Source organism: Bacillus rossius, chromosome 3, assembly GCF_032445375.1.
Source record: "Bacillus rossius redtenbacheri isolate Brsri chromosome 3, Brsri_v3, whole genome shotgun sequence".
Lineage (NCBI taxonomy): Eukaryota > Metazoa > Arthropoda > Insecta > Phasmatodea > Bacillidae > Bacillus > Bacillus rossius.
The window spans coordinates 86,218,618-86,246,205 of NC_086332.1; the positions used below are offsets into that span (position 1 = coordinate 86,218,618).

The 27,588-nt window shown below is 37.4% G+C and overlaps 1 protein-coding gene across 1 annotated transcript in view; it reads left to right on the plus strand.

Annotated features, from left to right (window-relative positions):
• The first annotated feature begins 7,641 nt into the window (after window positions 1-7,641).
• LOC134531005 (uncharacterized) overlaps window positions 7,642-27,588 on the plus strand; it is a 153,726-nt gene continuing 133,779 nt past the window's right edge. The window contains exon 1 of the mRNA XM_063366432.1: window positions 7,642-7,717. Within this exon, the coding sequence (XP_063222502.1) occupies window positions 7,672-7,717 (46 nt within the window). The 5' untranslated portion in view covers window positions 7,642-7,671. The remainder of the gene's footprint in view (window positions 7,718-27,588) is intronic.

Sequence of the window (27,588 nt, forward strand, 5' to 3'; positions counted from 1 at the left end):
TTCCTGCCCTGCGATAGGGATTTCTCAGTACTAAAGAGAAAAATCAAGAAGTACGACAGAGTGTACACCATCAAGGAGTATGTTGAGATAATTGTAACTTCATCCTGCAAGAGATGCTTCACTGTTGTAATAGCAGATTCCATCAGCATTCTCGACTTCAAGCAATGGTAGCTCAAGTATTTAAGAGGAATGTGCTGTCACAATAGTCCTATGGAAAATCTGTGCGTAGAGACCAGAAAACAAGCTTCAAACCAAGTAAGTTCATGCACTTCAGTTATGCAAGTGACAATGCTGGACTTGTTGTGGCACAACCATTCATTGATTCCGTTGTCAAGCACCATTTAGGGTTCTAAATTCCACACTTGCGGACCTTGTTCTTCCAAAAAAACATGGTGTATCCTGCAGGTTACATCCCTATCAACCAGAAAAAAATAGATTACCTCCGCAAGTTGCAAAACTACTTGCCACACACAGAAGATTGCCAGTCATTCTATAATGAATTATTCTTGTGGCCAACATGTGTAACAGAAGTAACGCAAAACCAGCCTGATGATTAATCACATCAACGTAGACTTTACCGCACATCATCAGCAAATAATGCATTTTGAAAAGGGACATGTGCATACTTATTTATATTAAAATGTGATCTCTCTATGTTAAAGTTGGTGTAGGCCGCATATACAAAGGTAGATCTAAAAACCTACATCGTATAGACTTTCTCATATCAGCAAGATTAGTGCATTAGGGACTGGATGCATTTATATTCATATAATTATTGGTATTCTTTTATGTTCTAAGTAAAATTATAGTATTACTTTGTGTACGCAAATAAATATGTTTTGTGGAATATTATGACTACCTTAAAGCAAAAATAGCACATTTCAGAACAATATATTTTGAGTATGTAGGAAATTGAGAAACAACATAAGTCCATAATTTTTAAATATAGTTTTTTTTGGGGGGGGGGGGGGGTTGTAAATACAATGTCATTCTTTTTTTCATTAAAGAGAAGTAGATTAACGCTGTAATGTATCCATAGTATCACATATACATATTTTTCCACATGCCATTGATTATTACATTTTATTCACTTTCTGTAAAATCTGTTGTTTGTGACTTATGTTGTTTCTCAAATACTTGATTCCTTTTTACTAACTAGCATGTTGTTACGATTTACCGCGGGTTCGTAAAGGATAGCCCAATTAAAGATTTTATTACACTACACAGTTTTATTTATTGCCACTACTTATGTCACTTAAAAATAATCTTCTAAAATGGCAAATAATTAATTACGCTTAAAGAAATGTATATTCCCTAGTCACTCGTTCCACACACCTCGCTGGGCCGCACCTCTGGCGCAACTCTCGCCGCAGCACCCCTCGTGGATCTCCGCCGCGGGACTCCGTCGCCGCACTCCGCCGCCGCCGACGCACTTGCCTTCGCCGAGGATCCGCTCGACGCCTCGCTCGCAACTTCGCTCGGAACTCCGCCGCACCCGCGGCAATATCGCCCCGGAAGCTCCACTGCGGGAAGGCTCCCGCCTGAACTCTCTCTCTGAACTCTGACTGACTCTCTCGAGGCCGCCGTCCTCGTTTTATCTATCAGCCGCAATTTCCAGAACTTGCGAGCGCGGCCGGGGCCTGTCGCGTCATCCCGCGCCGTCCCGACGGCAGAAATCTCTCGAAACACGTGTTGACGGCTCGCGTAACTCCACAGCTGTCAGGTTTCAGTTACATGTCAAAGGCAGGGCGCCGTGCGGGGAGTGGTTGGGAAGGAGGGGGGAAAGCGACAATCCTTGTTATCGTCCAGGCGCGCGCGGCGCATATAATGTTGCGGCAGCCGCCAGCCAACTCTGCACTTGCACGTGTCCCAGCCTTGCTCTCGTTCGTAACAATATTATTACATCAGCCAGACTTCTGGACTATTATTAGAATATTGAGTTGTCTCTACAAATCTTGCTCAAACATGAACATATTTATGTTATAGATCTCCAGAGATAAGGCTTAATCTGTGTTGAGCTGCTGGTAATAAATATATGTGTGATACGTGGAAAGTCCGTTATCCTACCATTTTGGAATCTAGTGTCGGCGGTTTCAAGGCATACTGCTTTGTAAGCAGGTAAAGCAAAAATATTATACTTACATTTTTGTTGATTGTTTCTTTGCCTAGACAACATTTATGCTAATTAAGCTCTTTTTTTTAGATTTGTGATGGGTAGCCTAGTGCGCTTTGCAGTAAACTCTGGTCGTGTGTATTTGGTAGCAACATCACTGTCCCACTAGTAAGTCAATGATCCACTAATGTGCAGTGCATTCAATTTATATATTTTTTTAAATCTCATCAAACTAAGCCAAGTTATTTTTTTGTCAATATGTAATCGCCTTCAGTTTCCAACGAATGCACCAGTATCATGAACAGTCTCTGTAGATTCAAGACCCGCATCACCATCGCCATATGCTCGGCCTATACATATCCATAGGTTTTACATTGATGATTGACCACGGTTATTTTGGGAAAGTCGTAGATGAAGATGAAAAATAATTAACTGGAGGAATTTGTGTTGGAAATACTTCAAAAAGATAGCTCAATTGGTGAAAAGTCTTTGACCTTGATCTACAACAATGAGCACTCTAAATTAGCTTGATTATGCATATAACAGTTAAGTAAAGGAGTAAAAAGTAAGCCGTGAGTTCGTATATCTACTGAAGAATAGTGTGATGTCCACAGGTGACGTACTTCAAACCAGTCATCGTGTTGATGCTGGCGATGCTGTCGTGTGATACCAATCATCAGGCGATCTATGGCACAGGCACGGGTCTATCTCAGTGTTTCATGGCATCAGTCCAAGATCTGCAAGACTCGTCTCTCCTCCTGCCAGCCACGCTAACATTGTCGTTCACACAAGACTTGACAAAAGGTTCACAAAAAACAGTTACTACATTTTTGGACTAATGGAGTAATCTGTTAGACAACCACCGTATACATGTCAACAAACATTAATTTTAATCTGCTGGTGGGGACAATGTTATAATATGCACCAGCCATCAACCTTTCCAGTAACATTATTTATTCTGCAATAATAATTTATATAAATATTTAGTTTATTTCCAGTAGAAAACCAGCAATACACAGTATGTTTGACTCATCAAGTTAAACAATTAAATGATAAAAAATTAAAAAAAGAACGTTCCAGCATGAAAATAATTCTAAGGATATAATGCTGGACTGAAGCCCCTATAGGTAACGTTTATGGACAAATTTGAAAGCAAATTTGGAGATGAAACCCCCAATGGGATGCGAAGCCCTCAATTGAGGACGTTTTGGAGCGAAGTCCCCAATTCCTAGAAGTATGGAGTCGAACTATTTTCGAGGACGAATCCATCCAACGAATGGGAGTGTTTGAAGTACTTCAGAGGAGATATTAGGGGGCAATGTTTCCAATGAGTAAAGCATTATAAAAAATAATTCTTACAGGTTGATGACTTTTCCACAATTTATCTCATATTTCTTCACGTGATATGATCTAATATCATACACAACTGGTTTATGACCAGGTGGATAACAAAAGAAAATACTAGTCTATTTCTGTACTAATCGCAATGTTTATCATAGTCCATTTCTATTTTATATGATTTTTATTTCTTTGTTATGAACTATATTTTGTTATTAAGATACAGTTTTATCAGAAAAATATTTTGATAAATAAAATGTGGTCGGGGAAGGGTGAGAAGGGAAAAATAATCGAATGAAAACTTGAATTAACTAAGGATGTTGCAATGTCGAAGTTGAGGTGCGACAGACACACTCTTCAGTGCGATTTTCATTTCCGGTAAACTTAATGAAGTTTAAACTAATTATTCCTATGCTGTGCAATTCGCACTCAAAATTCTGGACATTGCATAGCATGCTGGTATTAGTACTTCGAGAAGTTTTGCACAATTCCTTTGGTTAAATCTGACCAGTAACTGGTAAAATGTCACTGTTTTACAGATAAGAGAAAATGTTGTGTTTACCACCGGCAATACAATTTGTTATCAGGTTATTTAGGTATAGATGTCTTGTTTTAAAGATTTTTTTCTAGTTTATTAAGTAAACTATAAAATTTCATTTAAAATTACGTCTGTTTTCAATTGCATACAAATAGAAAACATGCCTAAAATTATAGAAACTTCTTATCTAAATAAAATATACATGGAATCTCTTAATTTTATTATATTTAGAGTTTAAAGTTTTGTATAAAAGTCTTTTTTTTCAGTTTCCTGATGACACAAAATCTTCGCGATACTCAACCACTATAGTATTTGTATCCTCAGAATTGTAATTTAAATTTTATGGCTCAAGTTATACCGAAAAATAGCTGACACTCCAGTTTTCTCTATTGCTCTGGTTCACATCGCATTACTCAAAATGTTGCTCTTCGGTGTCGCAGAACGCAACTTCTTCGGCAACCTATCGTAAATGTTGACAAATTCTCCAAGTTCCCGGACACAAGGTTATAAATATGCTCCACGTCACATCATCCAGAGGCTTCCCTTTCGTAGCGAAACCACGCACAAATGCTTTGGGCATGGAAAATGGTTTTTATTTCGTCACTGGCGAAATCAGATATCTGCTGGTTAATTTACATTAGAGCTAGAATTGATATAGGCTAACTGTTTCTTAGTTCACCATAGTCACCACACGAGCAACGCTGCTATTGCCATATGGCTAACAGACACTAAGAAATGTGCTTCTGTAAAATGTTAATTTTAAGGTAAATCGGTTCCGTACAGCATGAATTTTAATATACTTTTTTATTGTACTATTTAAGACTTAATTTTTAAAAAAAACTGACCCCATTAGGACTCAATTAATGTTACGAATGTTGTATTATAGCTAGTATTACTTTTTAGCAATTAATTTCGTCACATGTACAAACGCAGTATCACTCATCATGCACCAGTACCGTAATACCAAGTTTCTGATTGCCCTGATGAGCTTAGTATGTCCATAAAATAATGTCCCAGTTATAAAATTTAATAGTATCAACTGTAAGCGTTGCATAGTGTAGTTCAAGGTCACAATTCAAGAATAGCTCAAACAATTTTAGATACACGTATGTGTGAGTACTGCTTTGTTGTTTTCTCACTTGCAGTGCGAAAGAATGGTTCTTTCCCCAATTATTAGAGGGTTAACTTGTAAACTTTATTTAGCAACAGGATGTACCTCTTCCCTATTGGAATCTCTTCGTACGAGAGTGGTTGAACGTCGAAGTCCCTGACCGTCGGAGTGGTCTTTTTCGTTGGTCACTACGTTCACCTGACATAGAACCATGCGATTTTTTTTTCCTTGGGGGCTTTATAAAAGATCATGTCTACGTTCCGCCGCTACCTAATGATTTGCCAGAATTAAGACACAGAATAATTGAAGAGACTTTCATTACTTCTGACGTGTTAACTAAACTGTGGGAAGAATAGGTCTTTAGGTTGGATGTGTGCCGTATAACTATATGTGCACATATTAAACATTTGTAAAAATAACTTGATTAGTTTACCTTCAATTTGATGTGTGTTTTGTTGTTAATAGTCTAAATTAAACTTTTATAATATACCATTGAAACTGGGACGATATTTTATGGACAGCCTATTTTACGGATATTTAATTTTAATGTAATTCACGAACCATACACGGAAACGAAGAACTGGCTATACTTGGCGGATGCGCTCGCTTCCTTCGCTGGCTTCGCTCCTGCGCATGCGCACAGCTGTCGTTTTCGTGTGACGTGCACCCTGGCCCGCCGCCAGCACATGCACTTGCACTTGCAGCACTTGGTGCACTTTCTCCCGGCAGACACACAGGCGTCCTCCTGCGCCAGGACTCCTGGCGACACGCGACGCCTTCCGGACGCCCGTCCAGCCTGAACTCGGTTCCTCATTGCTCCCCCGAGTCACTTCTGTCTCCAACATGTACTGGGGTTATTCTCTGCAGTATGTCATGGCTAGAGACCCGGAAAATTCGCGGGTTCATTTCGTGTTATGCTAAAATTCAAATAATTATACCTTAGTGCTGCTTGTGTCATTGGTTCACTGTTAATCTGGAGGACCTAGGGCCAATTAGAGACCCTCACTCATAGAAGTGTCGAATCACAGGCCACCCAGCAGTCAATGCACAGTTGGCATTTGCCCGAGTGTGTAGAGGATATTGGAGTCTATCCTGGAGGTCATTGAACCCGCGAATTTTCCGGGTCTCTAGTCATGGCCGATGCCCCTGACTCGTGTGATGCATGTCCGTCTCTAACGACATCGTGGTCAACGATACGTACAGCTAAAATAGCTAAAATCAATACTTATCATCGGTGGGTGAATGATGGCGCATGCACAGTTCGGGGAGCCACCCGATTTTTGGAGGGGTAGAGTTCCTGCTTATCGACAACGAGGTCGTCATATACGGCAAAAAGAAACGACGATACAATTCAGATATATCGGTAGAAGGAATTGTTCACTGCCTATAGTATCTATCCAGCACTGGAAGGGTACCACGGGCTGGCCGAATTCATGAAGGTGAAAAAGGAGGGGGGGGGGGGGGGGGGAGGATACCAATCTGCTCCACCTTGCTAAACGTGATGCGTGTGCGCGCACAGGGAAGCAAGCGGCGAGTCCGAGCAGTCGCAACGCCCTTGGGCATGGCCGTGTGTTGTTGAGCTGAGGCCGTGAGTGGTGTCGAGGTTTATCAGGGCTGTGATAAGGAATATGAGCTTTGGTAAAAATGTATTGTAAAGTAAAGATAATTTTTGTGTAACTAGCGAAAATATTGTGCATAACACATTAAGACTAGTATTGATAAAGAAGAGTGTGTGTGGTCGTTAGCGTAAAGCTGTTTACCATTATATTTTTAAAAAAATGCTTGGCGTAATCGTCTTTCAGAAAAGGATACAGATGCTCGCCAAGAAGCTGTGATAAGGAAAGGAGCAAAGGGACTTCAGGCTGCAAGGGCGCCGCTGCCCTCAACATTTTTTCCTTAACCTAACTAAAACTAAATGTCATTGTTTGAGAGGGGTCTGGGTTAGGGAAGACTCAAGATGCATCCCAGGCCGCAGCCTCCTTTATGCCTAATCATGCTGGGTTTCAGTCATGCCGGAAGGGTACCATGCATCGTGTGCTTTGTTCGGGAATCAGCCAGCCGTGGCAGCAACTGTTCCCATGACTAACTCCCCTATCTTAAACTCTAGACTATACCTAACTAGGTAAGTTGGGCCCATGTAAAAACCTGCACGGACAAAGGGAAAAACCCTGGGCTCATTCATGCGCGGTTAAATTATTGCAAGCATCAAGCGGGCAGGACGAGATTGATGGTCCAGGGAAGAAAGTTTCAACCATGCTGGGGCCGAGTGGTTGTTTGTGAGCGTCTGTGTTGGTAGCAGTGACGCGTGCGCCCCTGGCGGCGCGCGACAGTACTAGTCGCCTCCCAGGCTGCCAGCCGGCTCGAGTGCACGGAACTGGGGAAGGAAGGTGGATGCAAGAAATCGCGTCGGATCGGACTCCGGAAGGGATGCGGGCAGACGCGGGCCGGCCGATGAGGCGGGGAGGCCCGCGGGGCTGGTGGGGGGAGGAAGGGGTGGTCGAGGCCACGGCTGTTAGCAGCCACGGGCCGCGGGGCACTCGTCCGCGCGCTGTCCGACTCCGCGCCTGCCCCATGGAGACCAGCGACACCGGCAGACGTCGACGGCGACCCCCGACAGGTGAGCCGCACCCTCGACAGTTCGCTTGGCTTCCGGAACAGTCTGAACCCCCCACGAGCCACTGATGGACCCGAATATCCAAGGGCGTGTGCGAGTTAGCGAGGCGCTCGCCGCGGCTTCTAGTTCTGGACTGGCGCGCGGACTTATCGACGTGCACAGGCCAAGTAAGAAATGCTGTGCAGTAACCACTACGGGCCTCAAAGGCCATGTTTACTGGGCACACGTGCGGTGTGCAGAGCTTCAGAAGAAACCACGCGAGTAAAAAAAAAACTACTCAAGATATCCAATGGGAGTCTGTTTACGAAAAGCATGCAAGAATTAGCTGAGGGACGATAAGTAGTTTTGATTCCGGATAAAGTTTTTAAACTGTATTTTTATAACAGAAGAGATAATAAAAATGGTTAAAATGCGTGTTTTCAGAGTAATTTTTAGGTATAAATTAACCGGTACATGCTCTTGAAAGCACTTGAGGGACTTGCATTACTCCTTTATCTTCATTTCTCCGCCATATAATGTTACGGTCACCGCTCAAAATTTCATATTTGGCCTATGCACGACGAGAAGACGGCGCGACAGTTCAGAGCCTTGCGCTTAGAGGCGATACCGCGGTAGAAGCACCAGCGAGTGTCGCGTTTATCGTCCCGCCTCACCATCACAGATACAACCCTGACTAGACGGGCCTCTTAATGTAGCAATACGTAACTCCGGCTGTCTGCATGACTTGTCGTGGCCTCGCTTTCATCGAGTCATTCTCAAACTCGTAGAGGCAATATATTACGGTTTTATGTTTTGGCCAATTTCAATGCGACAAACTAAACATTTTATTTTATTTGTTGTTATTTTTATGAAGGTTGTACGTATACAAATTATTTTGTGCATAATTATATGATTTTAATTTCACATTTTACGTATCAAAACCAGAAACCATGTAACTGGAACTATACTATACATAGGTTCATAAAACAGTGAAAAAAATAATGATATCTCATTGATTGAGTGGTTTCAATAATTTATTTATGTTGATGTCAATAGTTTAAAATATTAACTTTATGTTTTGTTTCCGTCTTATAATTTTATTTTTTTGGTTTGGTTTTATGTGCCATCCAGAATCTAAAGGCATTTAACAGATTGACACAAAAGTCAAACGTATAACACAGCCATTAACATACAAAACACACGATTGCACAAACAAACTGTTTAAAAACGAACAATTTAAAATATACATAAGTGGCAATACATGCGTCTACACAACACACAGACAGACACACATAGATGTGAAAAAAGTTCATAAAAACAAATTTTTATAATTTTTTTTTACAGATTTTCAAAAATTATAAAAATAATTTTATTTAAGAATTATTTTACAACAAAATCAAGCTAAAAATTTATTATATATATATTTTTTTTAAATTTTGGATTATTTACAGCTTTCCCAAAATTATGAAAAGAATACAAATATATTTTTAATTTCAACGACAAAAGCAGATTAAATCATATTTTATAGTAGTTTTAAAATATCTTTGTGTTTAATTTTCTTTCCTGTGGAAAATTCTAATTTGTGACAGTAAGTATTATAGATTTTAACACACCTATTTATTAAGATATAGTTTTTACATATTATATTGAAAGTGTCATTTGTTATATTTTTATAATATGGAATTCTTAAGCCAATCTGCGATATTAAAACTGAACTATAAAATAATTTATTATCAAAAATATTAATGCAAAATAGTGCATCATACATAGAAAGTCTAATGGAAAGATAATTTACTTTAGAATTAGATAAAAATGTAGCATCGTCAAAAAGTATTTTGAATGACTGAATATATATATATATATATATATATATATATATATACATATAATTTTTTTCTTGTATATTTTCTAGTCTATTGGAGTCCGTAGAAGTTTTGGATTCCATATTACAGAGGAGTACTATAATTTTTATCTGATTAAAGTGAAAAATAAACACTATTGAGTAAGGTGTTTTTTGCGAAAAAAGTAAAAAAAAAAATGTTTATCCTTAAGTTCTGGAGGACTGTCCACATTCTGATGAAAATAAATTTTGGGATCTAATATAACTCTTAGATCTTTTATGTGATCCACACTTTTAAAGTCTTTATTTGCAGATTGATGATTATAGGTAGTAAGGTATGTTTTCCTTGTGAAAGTAATACAAAAAATGTTTTCATAATTAAGTGACATACAATTACTAGATTACCGTGCCAGAAAATATCCAATATCTTGTTGAAAATCTTCACAATCATCTGTACTACTTATAGTTTTGTACAATTTAATGCCATCAGCATAAAATAATAACTAAGAATTCTTTATGACACTTATAATATAATTTATGAAAATATTGAAGAGAAGTGGAAATAGGTTACTGCCTTGAGGCACACCTGATAAAACAGGGAAGCTTGTAGGGTAATACATTAGCGATCTGACTGAGAAGAATATATTTGTGAGATAGTTTGAGAACCAGGCTACGTAGTGATTGTCGAAACCTAAACTGCACATTTATCTATTTAAGAATTAAGTTATGTTGGCTTGTGTCAAAAGCTTTACTCATATCAAAATATATAGCATCAGTTGGTTGTCTGCATGTTATATTGCTATAAAGGTCCTTTATATAACAAACAATTTTTGTTAGAAGGGATCTTCCTGCTTAAAATCCATGTTATTTTTCCGAAATTATAATTTTCAGATAAAAATTGATGTGCTTATACATAATTTTTTCTAAAGCTTTTGAGAAACTACATAACAAAGAAATAGGTCTATAGTGTGTTCACATAAATTTTACCTTTTTTAAAAGATACAGTATATACTCAATACAAGTATGTTCTTAATAACTGAAAAAAATTCAATGTTGAACAACCTTTAGCAATATGTTTATAGTATCATATTTTGACTGCATCATTTGCCTAACTGTTAATTAAAATCTTAACTTTAAAAATTATTTTATTTCGTCTTCCATTATATTTATAAAAATCTATTCACCTCAAACCAAATATTTTTTTTTGTAGATGGTAAAAAATCATCGTTAAAAGTTTCAAAATAAAAGCAAAGTTAACTTCAGATTTATGAATTCAGTTTTACACTTTAATAGACAAATGTAGGTCAATCAGGTGATTGCCCTTGCATTTAATGTATTTCTTTGCATTTTGGGGTTATGCGGTATACACTTACATTTAGGTGTTAATTTTGTTTTATCATTATTCTCTATTTCATCCTGCCTCTGATAACTCGCAGAACAGCTGTGGTTCATGTGCCTACAGCTGCGTGGGGGGGGGGGGGGGTGGAGGGTCGTGGGAACGAAGACCACGAATCACAGACGATGATACACATAGCCGTTGGCATTGATTGGTAGGGATTCTACATTCGCGTGGTGTATTTGTCTGCCAGGTTGGACTCCAGAGTCACTCACGCACTGGGTTGTCGTTGCATGTGAGCTAGCGCGGCCAGGGTCGTTGGTTCGAGCCCAGAGCCCGGCAGATGAGCACCGGCAAACAAGTGGTTCAGAACGTACTGTAATCTTGAAGCTGCCTTCTTGGCAGCTGTCGCTGTCAGTGAGATCACAACTACTATGACACAAACGTTTCTTGATTCACCTGAAAATGACTACTTACGCACACAGGTTTTTTTTTGTAATTGCGAGGACTAAAATTAATGATTGGATTATATGAAAAAAAGAAGCATATTTTGTTTAGTAACTAAAATTGCTTGTTTTATAATTTCCCTTGCACCCCTTTGCCTAAATTTAGTCCCCACAATTTCTGAACGTTCTGTTCGTATATTTATATAAAGATGACTACGTATATAATGGTTATCCACATAATTTCATAACGTAATTTACCGGACAGTAAAAATGTATTTTTGTAGAACATATCAATTCGAAACCTGAGAAATCCGCCATCTTGTTTATGCACAATCAATTTTTTTTCCTTCGCACGTACTTTACCGTACAGAGTGTTTCTTAGGTAAATGTTAACCGAAGAATTCTGAATTTCTTGTTCGGTGTCATTTTCCTATCCACTGAGTAACTTTCAGCCACGTGACAGAATTTACACAGCAAAAAAAAAAAAAAAAAGGAACACATGACGTGATAATTATATAGCTATTAAGTACATGTTCGTTCGTTAAAAATGTTAAATCTTCGAAATTTCTTCAACGATTGCTTTGAAATTTTGACACAACGTTGCATGCGCGCGTGTTTTTACACACCCATGTTACTCGAGTTGAAATGACTCGCTCGTTAGCACAGATTCACCAAGTGCCAAGTTCCAGATGGCCCCATATCGTGTCGCCGGGAGTTACAGCTGCGTTCGAAGAAACCGGAGATTCTCTAATGCCTCGTTCTTGCATACTCTTTTTTGTTTAGGTCCACTATTTATTTTACGGAGAGGGCTTTTTTTTTTTTCACACGTCATGATAATCTAACTAAAATGAAAGGTTATTGTTTTTCCATCATGTAAACATAACCATTGAAAGACAAATTTATCTATGTGCGTACATTAAACTTATTAAATCCTATATTTGTAGTTCTTCGCAAGAAAATAGTCAACGAAAATGTAATATAAGAAAACTACTGTTACACACCTGGAAAGTAATTTGATTTCTAATTCTTGATCACGAAATTTATCATCACCATTATAGAGTCTGTGAGGGACGAAGGTGATAGGGGAAAAAAATATATACATATATTCATTACGTAGACGTAAATGATGGCACAGCGCACGAATACCGATGCTCGCTCTACGTCCACACGTACTCTATGGAGCCGGTGCAACATGGCAGCTCCGCGGCCAGACAGGCTCGTGTTACGCAGTTTCGACGGAGTTGCCGCTAACCCGTCGTCCTTGACGCCACCGTGTTGCGACACTACCGGGCGAAAGGGAAATGCCTGCCGCTGCTGCTTATAACCTTCTGTGCCTGCCACACACACGCCATGGACCAAGGAGTATAGAAGTAAACAGAGAGTTCACTCCCATGTTTAAACATGATTCCTTTTTTTTCTCTCTCTCTCTCTCTGAAATCGGTCACTAATGATCCTTACGCTACCAACCGTATAGCATAGAACCAATGAAATATAGTTTTGTACTGAATAATATCATAATCTAGGTCTCCTTAATAATATTGCTCGGATTAAGGATCTGTACATTTATACGTTTAATAACTATACATTTGAATCAAATATCGTTTAACTTGTATTTACATGCCTTGAAATTCACGGGGGGAAATCAAGGATTTTCATAAGATTGCATTAGAGTTTTAAGGCTGTGTTCGTTGATGATCTTAAAGAATGTTAGGTTCACCTATTTGTTTCACAATTCATAACAATCTTTGGCTCCTAAAATCGCTATATTAATTTACCTAAATGCCCGCAAATGTGCAAGGAATGTACTATTAGCGCCTTCAAATAATCAGTTGTTACATTCAAAAACACATGGGTGCACAAAAATTAACATAATGTTGGTATTGAAACATAAACTTTTACATTTGGGTTCTACACATTATTTAATATTCATCCGTCCTATCTAAATATATATAACTCAAAGGTGACTGACTGACATAGTGATCTATCAACGCACGGCACAAACCACTGGACGGATCGGGATGAAATTTGGCATGCAGGTAGATGTTATGACGTAGGCATCCGCTAAGAAAGGATTTTGATTAATTCTACCCCCAAGGGGATTAAATACCACTCACTGACTCACTCATCACGAGATCTCTAAAACTATACACCCAATTGACTTGAAATTTAGCATAGTTACTCATTTTGTGATTTAGACGCTCACTAAAAACGGATTCTGCGGAAATCCGATCCCAAGGGGAGTTTCGGGGGCGTAATATATCAAAATTTCCAGTTTTTGGTACGAAATCACCATGGCAACGGCTGTTGCTTTGTTGATGCTTCAATCGTCTCTATGACAACAACTGTATCATTGTTAGTGCAGTCCTCATCACCGTTGAAATGTTGGCGGGTACTTGAAATATCAAAAATTGCCCTTTTTTCAAGTATATATGTTTTACAGACTTGAAACTTCACAGTAATGTACCTTATGTTACGCAGGATGACATTTTCCGAAAATTAGATCCCATGGGTGGTTAAAACCAGGCAACAGTGGGTACTTTGTCTGCATGAGAACAGGATTTTGCATTGTTCATGCCTTCTGCGTCTCCATGGCAACGGGCATCGCGCGGCAGTGGCGTACCCACAAGGAGGGGCATGTATAATGAGCGGCGCAAGAGTGATCTGCCTGTAGACTGCCGTAGCGAAGTACGGGTACATCAGTTGTACGTTGCGTGCACGAGTCGGGAAACCATCGGTGCTATTCATTTTCTCTCCGGTACATTATACAGCATTGTAATAAATTTTCACTGAATTTTTTTTATTTACCATTACTGTAAATGGGAGATGTGGCTTAATTTTTTTCCATTAGTATAGCCGTGCGAAGCCGGGTCGGGCAGCTAGTTTATTATAATTTTGAATACATCAGACAGGTATGTGCAAAACACAACGGTCTTTTGACGAGCGTCTCCAACATGATGGTGTAACATTTGTTGATTCGGACCTTTATTAAAAAAAAAAAATTGTAAAATGTTTTCCTTAGCCGTAAAATGCTACACGAGTCAAAATAATATTATTAAGAAGAAAAAATTAGAGTTTGTTCACAAATCACTTCATTAAAAAGAATTATAATTTAGCTCTGAATGTGAATGACATTCTGATGTTGGTACGGACGAATCATCAGTGTACAATAAGCGCATCGCAGGCCCTATCTAGTGAGAGCCCTTTGCCACGGACTTAGCTATGTCTCTGCTGCCGGCACTCAGTTTCAGGTCAATGTAAAAAAAAACTAAGAATGCTTCATCTTAATTTTAATTATTGTGTTTCATGTCGCTGGAAATGTTTTAACTGTCAGAGAAATATCATTGTTTTATCTCCCGGAAGATGATTTAACAAGATTTGGCCATAAAACGGAGTTCTATGGAGTGGGAGCTGTTTTAAAGTTGAAGTCACTTTTCTTTAGAAATTTGTTAGAAAAACAAACCCTATATGTATCAATGTTAATGACGGAGGATGGTTTAATAATTTGAAAGGAAGTCGCTAGGAAGTATCGTAAAAATGTCATCATGAAGTGATATGAGTTGAACAGAGATGTTTACAACACAGCAGCAAGGATTTAATACAATTTCTTGGACATACGCCATTGTGGGTTTGCACAGTTTGTCATGGGAAAAATGTATAAATTCCTGATAATGGTAACCATTGCCAGTTCCCGAAATGTTGGAACTGTTTTGTCATAGGAATCCTACTAGTGTTCGTCTGTGCTGCCGTCGTTGTGTTGTCCATTTAGGTTCATCGTTCGGTTTATCTGTTTGCTATCAGCTGACTTAGGCTAATTTTTGGTTGGTTTGTGTTTTCATTTTTATATCTTATTTTGCATGTATGCATTTTCCCCATGACAAACAATGCAAAACTGCAATGCCGTATGTCCAAGAAATTGTATTAAATAAAATTTATCCATTTCTTGAATCATATAAAGAACATAACAGCAGAAAGGATAGCGTTAAACTTCATAATAACAAAAAAAGTTTTGCTGTCCAGATAGAAGAGGTGGTTGTTCTCATTTTGACTTAAATTATTAACATGGCAAAAATTGCACACGCCTACTCCCCAACTTTTTAACCCCATGATGATGAAATCATTGATGGAATTTTCATTCCCTTTATCTTTTAGCTCAAAAAAAAAAAGGGGGGGGGGTTGTCCACCATTTGTTTGAATAACTACTTCTTGGATTCTAGTTTTAATGCAGGCTATCCATAACATTATGTCTCAGTTCCAGTGGTATGTTATAACAGTTTAATTTAGACTATTTACAACTAATCACACATCAAATTTAAGGTAAACTACCTTAGTTTTTCTTACGAATGTTCAGTGTGTGCACCTTTAGTTATACGACTCACATCCAACCTAAAGTCCAATTATTCCCACACTTTGGTTAACACGTCCGGAGTAATGGAAACAATAAGCCTCTTCAAGTCTGTGCCTCGACTCTGGTAAATCATTAGGTAGTGGCGGAACGTAGACACGATCTTTTATAAAGCACACAAGGAAAAATAAAATCGTATGATGAACGTGGAGGCCAGCGGAAAAGAGCTCTGTCATCGCAGCCATCAGCAGATGTTTTGCCCACATGGGGATCAGAATTAAACTTTAAACGAGATGCATGTTGAACTGAAATTACAGATTCACTCTTAGCAAATCGCTGATCACAAAACGCTTTACGCTCAGGAACCAAAACTCTACAACGCTTACAGTTGATACTATTAAAATTTATAACTGGGACTTTATTTTATGGACACACTGTGTTGCATGCTCGTCTCACAGCCTCAAGGCAACTTCCCACGACTGCCTCGTGGTCATTTTCCCTCCAATCGCGTCCCTGGCTCCACGTAATGGTCAGATTGTTACCCTTGGCACTTACCTCCAGCATCCGACCACCCCGGGGGCCACAATTAATATCCACTGTTATAGACACAAGCAAAAAAATAATACTTTAAGTGGCAAGCCATTCGCGGCAGGAATGTCTCGCGAGGAACATTCTCCTCTCGTCAGGTTCTTTGGTTGAAGCCAACACACACTGCATACTCTCACACGCCGTACTGGTTATTATGTTTTATCACCATTACCATTAATTTAGAGTTCTTCCTGTTAATATGTTTCGATAAACCTCTTGCATTTGTTGTTGGTTCATAATTTTCTCACCAATGTCCATAAAATAATGTCCCAGTTTCAATGGTGTATTATAAAAGTTTAATTTAGACTATTTACAACAAAGCATACATCGAATTGAAGGTAAATTAACCTAGTTTTTCTTACAGACGTGCAATAGGTGCATCTTAGTTATACGACACGCATACAACCTAAAGTACAATTCTTCCCACACTTTGGTTAACACGTCCAGAGTAATAGAAGCAATAGCGTCTTCAATACTGTGTCCCAACTTTGGAAAATCATTCGGTAATGGCGAAACGTAGAAACGACATTTTATAAAGCCTCAAAAGAAAAAGAAAATCGCATGGCGTTATGTCAGGTCTAACGTGAAGGCCAACGTAAAGGAGCTCTGTCGTCTCAACCATTGTGACCAATCCAACGGCCAGGGACTTCGAGAAATTAAACTTTAAACGAAAAAAAAAAACTTTGAATTGAAATTACAGATCCACTCTTAGCAAAATGCAGAACACAAAACGCTTTGTGCTCAGGAGTCACAATTTTGCGTAGGTGGCGCTGCAAGCGAGAAAACAACAAAGCAGTACTCTTGCATCCACTTATCTAAAACTGTTTGAGTTACTCTTTCATTGTGACCTTGAACCAAAACTCTACAACGCTTACAGTTGATACTATTAAAATTTATAATGGGAAAATTATTTATGGACATACTGTATTTACTTTACTTTTTTTCGAGCTGTAAAATTTCATGCAAGTGATTTTACGTATTAACACTTCGGTGAAGCTTTAAGGCAAATATCTGTTGACAAAATATAAAACGTAACCTTAAATGCACGAGAGCTATCGTTATACATGTATTTGAAAACCCCGAAATAACATACTGTAAAGACACTTTTTTAACATCTCCTGAGTGGCGAATCAGTGTCACTCATATAAAATGACAACGAGCAGTCTATTATTTTCTGTACCCCAGTTAAAATCGCTGATAAACATGAAAATCTGGACGTTATAACTGAATACGTTTTATTTTTTTGCTGCCTTCTCGACAACTAAGTTTTGAATAATTGTATTATTATTTTATGTTGTTTTATTGGCAGAGTACGATTTTTGACAAAAGATAGCACAAAGTTAAACATTGAAAAAAAACATTAACAAAAATTTAAAAAGAAAACAAAAAATTGGTTGTCTGTAAAGTCGGTTTACGGACGATAGTTTAACGTGACAACGTCATAACAAAACATTGATGAAATGATTGATCCAGAAGAAAAGGAAATATAATATTCAGCCTGAGACTGAGCCGTAATAGGTTTTTGCAACCAAACCAGTTAGGCATTAAAAATATTATATTCTTTAAGGAAGAATTTTTTATTTTTTATTTTTCTATTTTTTGTATGATAAAATCTACCTCTACATACTTTTATGAATAAAATTGAATCATTTTTATTGAATTATCACCATTTTGTATGGATAAAAATTTATTTTCTATTTTTTTTAGTTGGATTTTCTATAAAAACATGTTTTTTGTTGTTTTTTAAACTATTATTTATTTTTCATTTTTTAGTTGGATTTTCTATAAAAGCGTGTATTGTAGTTTTTTAACTATTATTTATTTTTCATTTTTTAGTCGGATTTTCTATAAAAGAGTGTTTTTTGGTTTTTTAAAACTATTATTTATTTTTATGTATAACTTAATTAACTCTCAGTCTGGTAAATGTCTCGATGGCGCGGCACGCTCCAAACATGGTTTGGAACATTCTTATTTTCGTTTTGAAAGGACACAGTTATATATGGCTTGACAACATAATGAACTGACAAAAATGAAAGTGTATTTGTATATTTATGTGGATCTATAAAACTTTATATATATATATATATATATATATATTTACTAAGGAACTCAGATGAATTGCCATTTAAAATCTTTGGACAGAAAGTATTTAAGTTTTGATGTGTTTGGAATTTTTTTTTGAACACAGGAAAAGCATATTGTATGTAGTCTAACATGTAATTGACTTTATTTTTACATTTGTGTTTGTATGCATTATATGTAACTAAATATAAAAAATGGGTGCGTGTACTTATTTACGCGCATGAGAAGTTATACTTTTTTGGCATCATTAAAAAAATAGTTTTTAATTGCATTCAAATAATTAATTACAACAAAATAATAAAAGGGCTGGAAAAAGATAGTCAACCCTGTCAATAAAGTTAAGTTTAAATTTGAAAAAATTAAATAAATAAAATTTATAGAGTAATAAATATATATGACATAATTTATACTAAATATTATAAGATTTTTAATTTTAAATATGTATTATTGATTATTTAATATTTTAAAAGAAAATAAATAAATTTAATAATAATTTACAAATTTTAATTTAAGTTTATTCATTTTTTAAATATTTATTATTTTCTTGATTAAATATTCACTTTTCTTTTTTATCAAAAAGTTTTGATTAAATTTGTTTATTTATTTTTATAAATATTTATTATTTATTCTATTTAATAATAAATATTAAAAATTAATATTTTAAAATGAGTTCGATTTTAATTTTTATCACAAATTTTTTATTCAATGTTTTATTAAATTTATTTCTTTATTTTGCAAAATATTAAATAACCAATAATAAATATTTAACATTAATAATTTAATAATATTTAGTATTAATTATATTAAATAATAATATTTTAATTTATATAAATAAATAATACATACGGATAGTTAACCTCAATTATATTGGAGCACTTTGTTGAAAAAGTATATAAGCATAACTTTTTGACTAATATTTACGAATAGTAAATAATATTAATCAAAATATTCAATTTAAATCACCACTGGATATAATTTATTAGCACATATATAATTCGCACTTGTATGAAACTAAAACACGTGTTGTGAATGTAGAAACTAGAAACATGTGGATAAATATTATAAATATGAAAACAGTGATCAGAGGCGACGAGCGTGCCAACATGTACAACTAATAGAGGTTCTATTTCTATTTTGTTGGTAGCTTTTTTTCGAGCGGTTTAGAGGGCAGCTTCAACCTATTAATTTTGTGTTACAGTGATGCGCGCGCATCTTAAAATTTCACTCCCATCATTTTTTCATAACGCGCCTAAAAAAGTATAACTTCAAAAAAGTAAAAAAAAAATACCTATCGTCGAGTTTTAAACCACGGCTCTTCAGCATATTGACCACGCAGTATAATCACTGCTCTGACAGAAGGTTACGAGGCACATGTGTACCTATTATATTTGATGTATGCCAAAATAATGTGTTTTTTTCAAACCTTGGAATTTACTCTTTACTATGACTATTTTAGTTTACCAAAATAAATTCCATGGTAATTTCACTATCATAAAGTTTCATTTGGCACACCAATACGTTTGGTATGTCCCCTAATGTGGGTTGATGTTCATACACGTGGGTCCGCCATATTCCTATGAAAATGTCGTTATATAGGGCGCGCGCAGCTTCAACCTGTTAATTTTGTGTTACAGTGATGCGCGCGCATCTTAAAATTTCCCTCTCATCATTTTTTCATAACGCGCCTAAAGAAGTATAACTTCAATAAATAAATAAGTCGTAAAAAATGGCCGTGTGGTTAAAAACGTAAGGTTTTCACTCCAAAAGTGTCATGGTATGAATCACCTCGTTTCAATGTATTTTGCAACCCTAATTCCATACTAATATTATAAATGTGATAGTGTGCTTGTTTGTCCTTTCACGTAGAAACGGATCGACGTGATTTTTGGCAAATAGATAGTTTATGGGCCAGATAATGACATAAACTACATATAATTAAGAAATTACATCCCTAAGGGAGTGAAAAGGGAGTAAATTCAGTTTTATAGTAGAACATCATAGGATACACAAACAGTGAGTTTGTGTCATTTCTTAATGTCCGCCACACGTTCATATAGCTAGTAAAGTCTAGCAACTTAATTTCCTTTCCCTTGTCGAAACCCATCCGCTTAGTGAAGCTCGCGGCTGATAGCGTACTAAAGACTCTAATAACAGTTTTGTTAAGAACTTCATCAATAGATGGCTTTGCCTTGATTTTGTCATGCGCTATTGTTTGATGCGTCCGTCAAGTCTTGCCTTCCAACAAAATGAACCTGAAGATTGGAGTCCCGGCTTTGCTGATGCGTAGAAATGTATCGAACTAGTGCAATCAATGGGACTTTAAAATCAGAATTTCCAGTTTTTCAAGTGTTTGTCCTGCAAACTTGAAACTCGGTAGTGATGGTCCTTATGTTATGATGTTTTTAGTCCGGGAAACGCCGGATACTTCAGATAACAAAAATTAAGGTAATATGTATGTATATATATAGGATTTCACAGCACTGGTAGGTAATGGAATATTGACTTACATGTATGAGACAGAGTGATGTTGCCACACTCTAGGAACAAACATCGGAAACAAATGTGCATCGAGTAAAACGAAAAACAATATGGCGGCTGTAACATAATAGAAGAAAGTGTTTGCGATTTTAGAATCTAAGATTGTGAACATGATGTCATAATTCAAAATGTTGGCCATGGCTTCATAATTCAAAATGGTGGAATATTCTAGAAAATATTATGGCGATTCAAAGTTGGCGCCGGTTGAAGATAATCCAAGATGGCCGCCATTTTCAAGGCCATAGCAAAGGTCAAGGTCAAACGTCGAGGTTATCCAAGATAGTTACGTGACATCACAATACAATATGGCCTCCATAAAAATCCCAATCCACATTCCGACTCCTACTTATTATACTACTTATCTATTTATGTAAGAATGTTATAAAAATTAATCACAATTTTTCATCTTAAATTATTAAAAAATTTTATAACACATTTACATCTTTTTAAAAATGTGTTATAGTCTTTATTCTATAAATCCAGCATCTTTAAGTTTATGAAGTATTGTCTACGTTTCTTTGGTGAGAAATACATTTTTGGTATTTTGAGAATTTTCCATAACATGAAAATCATCATCATCATCATCACCATGATAAATATCATTTCAATGTATTTATTTCCGCATTTTTGGTCTCAGAGTTTCACCACGGTCTTCTGACGTGTCAGCTTCGCCTGCTTCTTTATTGTTGTCCGGCCCATAATTATATTTAAACACATGCCCATTTTCTGTACGGTTGTTGCTGCCAACGTTTCCAGTATTATTAAATCCATCGATATGCACTACAAAGTAATCCATAAGTGAATTCTGTAAGAAGGCCAACTCTTTCACGTTTCATCTTAGGAAACTCATCAACATTTTCTTCCTGTACTATAGTTTCTCGGTTCCGTTTCTCCGATGATTGAATAATTTATAAAAAAAAAATATTTAAAATACAGAGTGTATCAAAATTCATTATACAACGCTTGAGGGTAGAAAGATCTTATTATTTGCAACCATTTTTGCCAATATACATGTTGCCGGAAACACGTAGTTAAGCCCCTGTAGCTCCAGAAAGAGTCAGCGTAGGCAACCCGTTGGGCTTTGTGCGAGACAGACGATGCTGTGGTGAATTACGTGTTTACGACGCCGGGCAGCGCTCGAGAGGACTGTACGATGTCGAATGCTGACCCCCGCCCCTTTTTACTTCCATTGGTGGCGCCCTCACCTCTTTTCTTCCGTTCGTGCCGTGCCATAGCACTGCGCAGCGTGACATCGCAGTGTCGCAGTGTCGCAGTGTCGCAGTGTCGCAGTGTCGCAGTGTCGCAGTGTCGCAGTGTGTTTTGATATCACTGGTGGTCTGTCGTTGACTGTTCTGTCGTAAAACCAAACTCGAGGTGTCATTTCTTTCGCTGTGGTTCTGAAAAGGGCGACGTTTTAGTGGAGCTCAATGGAGTACACGTTTAGTGAGTACACGGACATGCTGCTTGTTTACGGGAAGCTAGACAAAATGGACGAGCCGCCCGTCGTCTGTACGAAGAACGATATCCGGGTCGTAGGATTCCAGCTCACACCATGTTTGTAAGACTTACTCAGCGAATGCGTGATACTGGTACATGTGCCGTCACAAGACCAAATGCTGGTGCTCCACGCAGGATTCGTACTCCCAGTTTTGAAGAAGATGTACTTCAGAGATTTGAGGAGAGTCCGGATACAAGCACAAGGGCAGAAGGTTCCGATATGGACGCTGACAAAATGGCTGTTTGGTGAGTTCTTCATGAGCAACTCTTGTACCCGTACCGCCTTCAAAAAGTGCAACACATGGGTCCGGCGGACTATCCTCTTCGCATGACCTTTTCTCGTTGGTACATTCGAAGAATATTGAGGAACCCCGAGTTAGCGGTTTTATTCAGCGATGAAGCCACGTTCACTCAAGACGCTATTCTCAATTCGCACAACAGTCATGTTTGGAATGATGTCAATCCGCATGCAACGTGTGTTACAGCTCGCCAGGAACATTTTTCAGTTAATGTGTGGGCCGGTATTGTTGACGGCGTACTCATCGGGCCTTTTTTTCTTCCGCCACGACTTACCGGCGCCGGATACCTCCGCTTTCTTCAGAACGAACTACCAGGCCTTCTTGAAGAGGTTCCATTGCATGTCCAACGTGTGATGTGGTACCAACATGACGGGGCACCATCTCATTTTTCCCTGCAAGTGCGAGAGTATTTAAACCAAACATTTCCAAACCGATGGATTGGACGAGCGGGCCCTGTCGCATGGCCACCAAGGTGACCGTACCTAACCCCGTTAGATTTCTTTCTGTGGGGTTACGTAAAAGGGCTTATCTACGCTACGCCAGTAGAAACAGTAGAAGAGCTTACACAGCGAATCATTGAAGCGTTCGAAATCATAAGGTCGACTCCACACATGCTCCAGCGTATCCGTGAAAACATGATTCGCTGTTGCCACCTCTGTGTCGCTCAAGGTGGGCGTGTTTTTGAGCCGTTGCTTAAGGCTGTCACGTTCTTAAAACGTATGTAACAATTTCAATGTTGTGAAACAAAGCCGTAGCTGTGATTGATTTCAGAGTGAAATTAAAATCTGTGCCACGATTAAAAAGGTTATTTCTCTACTCGAACGCCCGCACATCCACAACATAACACTCTACAACGGGTTGCCTACGCTGATTCTTTCTGGGGATACAGGGGCTTAACTACGCGTTTCCGGCAACATGTTTATTGGCAAAAATGGTTGCAAATAATAAGAGCTTTCTACCCCCAAGCATTGTAACATGAATTTTGATACATCCTGTATAACCTATTAATATACTGATGGATTTGATTGATTCCCATCCTTGGTTCGATCCTTGATTAGTACAAAAAAGAAATTTAAGCTTAAAAATCATTATTACACTTTTTAATAACCCTTCTACACGCATTTTAATCATCCTCACTACTAATTCTGTACATGGTAGCATTCCTTACACGTACAACGAAGGCCGTATTCGGTGCACCTTTTTTTTTTACTACTATGATGCCAACTACAAACATAAAGAACAAAAAAATTTTGAACAAAGAGACCTCCTTGACTATACTTAGTATAACTTTCAAACAAGTAATGGCCGATATCAAGCATGTAGGCCAAGCGTCTCCGAACCAAGAGGCCTACTTAGTCAATGCTTAGTAAAACAACCAGCATATAGGTTGAGAGTTTACGAAGCAGAAGGCCTGCTTACAAAGTTATTCGACATGCTTACAAAAAGACTTCTTACAAGAATATAAGGCAAACTATGCCTATAGAATGGGCATAAAATAGCGTACTTAACGAATTATATAAGGCCCATTACAAAATAAAGGGCAGTTTCACTACAGGGTAAACACTCCAGACAATAGTATAATTATCATCAACACGACGGAAACACCTTCGATGCAAAGTTGTAGTGCGTGGAACTGATAATTTATTCCAGGCGGATCTTGTTGAGATGATTCCATATTCCCGAATGAACAAGAACTTCAAGTATATGTAATCGACATTTAAAGCAAATTAGCTTCGCCCAGAATTGTGAAATCGAAACATTCGTCCGATGTAACCAAGACGTTGGAGTTTTTTTTTTCGTAATGGACGCATTACGTCGCACCTGCAAACAGATCTCGGCAAAGAATTTTACAGTGCAACTTTCTAGGCTTTGATGAAGAAATTTGGCATCAAAAATTACTCTACAGTTAGTATTGCCAAAGCATCCGTAGTCGAGTGTTTCAACAGAACTTTGCGCACCAATATGTGGTGTCATTTCACTGCAATCAGAACCTACAAGTGGCTGGATATACTGCCGATTTGCCGAAACTAATAAGTGGATACAATTCCTCGGCGCAGTCTGCTACGAAAATTAAGCTTAAAACGTGAAGGACGATCGCCTGCTTCCAACTGTGTTTTCTAACACAAAAAATAAAGATACACGTAAGTGAAAAGATAACATCGTTGACATTGTGTTGATCTCCAACCAGAAAGGTGTCTTCGAGAAACGTTTCACTGCGAATTGGAGTATCGAACATTTCCGTGTTACCCACATTCGCGAATCGGAGCCTAGAACCTACAACCTCGAATATTTGGACCACATGGCTATTCGTGGTGGCTTCTATGCCTAATTGATTCAGCCTACCATGTATCCCGACACATTTTTGGTGGAGAAAATTCTTAAACGAAAAAAATGGATGATATTACAAGTGGTGGGTTTCCCGCCTCGCTTTATTTCGTGTGTAGCAGAGACAGAAATCAATAAAAGCAAAATACTTTAATAATTTGCTTGTTGTGCTTATAGTAATGTAGAATTTATGCAATAAATTTTATTTTCAAAAGTTGTGGTTTATTTCTACAAGTACATTCGCCGAGAATCGAACCCGGTACCTCCAAGGTCCATGACGTAAGATTTTTTTAATTAAAATTGTAATAAATTTTTAAAAAATCCGATTTTTTTGGATGATTACCGAATATCAATGTAGTGGTATAATCTAAAATGGCAGCAAATTTTTGAAAAAAAATTGTGGAATCCAAAATGACAAATGGTTCCAGAAAACAAAAAAGCGTAATCCAAGATAGCAGAAGGTTCTTTAAAAAAATGGCGAAAAGTTATAGGAAACAAAATGACTGAAAGTTATAAAACACAAAATGGCGGAATTGAAGATGGCTCCGGGGTCTAGGTCAAGGTCATCCATGATGGCCGCCGCATGACGTTGCTATCCAAGATGGCACCCCGCACCCCAGCCTGAAGCATGCGCTCGACTCTATTACACAGCTCTTGCAGTAAAAATTCGTTTTACTGAAAATATTTCAGAATGATATCTATATGGTTTACAAAAATATTTAATGAATTTCATAGTGACTATACTGAGGGAGTTATGAAATTATTTGTCCTTCATACCTTAATTTTTCCTCACCTTACAGTTATGATTTACCGTATAAAAATCGATTGAGACAAAAGATTTTGGTATTACTCTAAAGAGGTATGGTAAATGTAATGTGTGCGATTTTTGTCATATTATGGAAGTAATAGCGATTTTTCTTTTCTTTTTTACAAAATCTTCCCCATTTCTACCTCTTTGGTACGATTTTGGCCATAAATGAACTCGACCGAGATGTTTACATGTATATATTTTGTGTAATCAAATTGGAAGGAATTCGTGCAAATAAAAATTCGTGTCCATAAAAATGTATATATATATATACATAAAATATATATAGGTATTTATGTGTGTGTTTACTTTTGAAATGATTGTTTTGGGGACTATGAACCATGAAACGAAATGTAGGTAAAAAAAAATTTCCGGAAGTCGCGCCATGGTAACGACTACAATATGCGTATTTTTTCCAAATCTACCTAAATAAAGAGGCCTTGAAACCCTACATTCGAACGTAGTCAGAAAATGCCTCGATGTGAATCCATCCCTAAGTTGTTACGACACTTCGATTCCTTTCTTGCTATTATCTAATTTAACTAAGTTACAGAAGTTTTTGTATCATTTATGCGCATGAAAAAGTTCTATATTTGTCGATGTTATTCCTAGTTACACCTTTCGTTTATGATTGTCGGAACGACTAGTTAGCACGTTATAGGTCTCTAGTTTGATTTGCATCTGGATAGGAGGTTTATGGCGTTAATCCATTTCCTTCATGTTTTTAAAGTAGGTGTTGTACTGTCCCTAATTTTCTTACTGCAGTACGTAATGCTATCCCATCAAGTAATCAGTCTGTCTACTTTTGGTCAAATACCGGCTGTTACTCTCGTAGTCATCATTTATAGGGACCACTTGTTTCAACTAATAGATAGTGTCCTTCAGTTTTAGATTTTCGAAAATTCCTATTTAGAGATTTAGAAGTCTGCTACTTAGATAGTCATTTTCCATTAAGAAATTAGATCTACGCTTAAACGGTTAAGAAAATGAAAGTCGAGATTTATCTTCAAGGATTGGCTGAAGGAGCGACTTGGTGTGAATTTTAGTTCCACAGTTCTCAAAACCATCAATATGCTAACGCCTAACTCATAAGAATCTTTTTTTTTTAAATAAACTGATCACCCGGCACTGATAGCCAGAGAAATACGAATGTTGATTCTATGAACTCGTGTTGGGATGGAAAAAAAAAGAGTGCCTATTTGTATCAGGAGGCAGACAAATTCCTTAAATCCATCTGTGCACACCAACAACCTCCTGTTCCGTTTTTAGCATCTGTTTGCTCAATGGCCTTCGTCGCTCACATGCGAAGCGTCGGGCAAACACTTGTCCTCCTCCGGGACGCGTGAACTCCCCGATGACCTCTACTCGGATTACCTTCGGTCGCGGCTGTGCGCGACCAATACCTGCTTCGTGCAGACCATAGAGCAACTCTTACAGTGGAAACTGAAACCATGTTTTGGGTGACATTCGACGCTATCTGTTGGGTGGGCCCATAACTACTAGCAAAACAAAACTTGGGCTAGAGGTTAAAATCCAAATTTTTAGGTTTATAACGTTAAATTAACCACTTGATGACTAATTGCTTAGTAAAAGAGATTTCAACTTTGCGAAAAACACTTAATGCTGTTTTGTAATAAAAAATAATTATCTATATAAATGAGTAGGAGATGCAAAATTTCTGGTATGTAACACCACAAAGTATGTGGCAACCAAAATAAAATACATTATTTTTCACTGGTTAGTTTGCCTGTTAATAGCTGTTGCATTTCTTCTCATAATTAATGTAGCCATGTT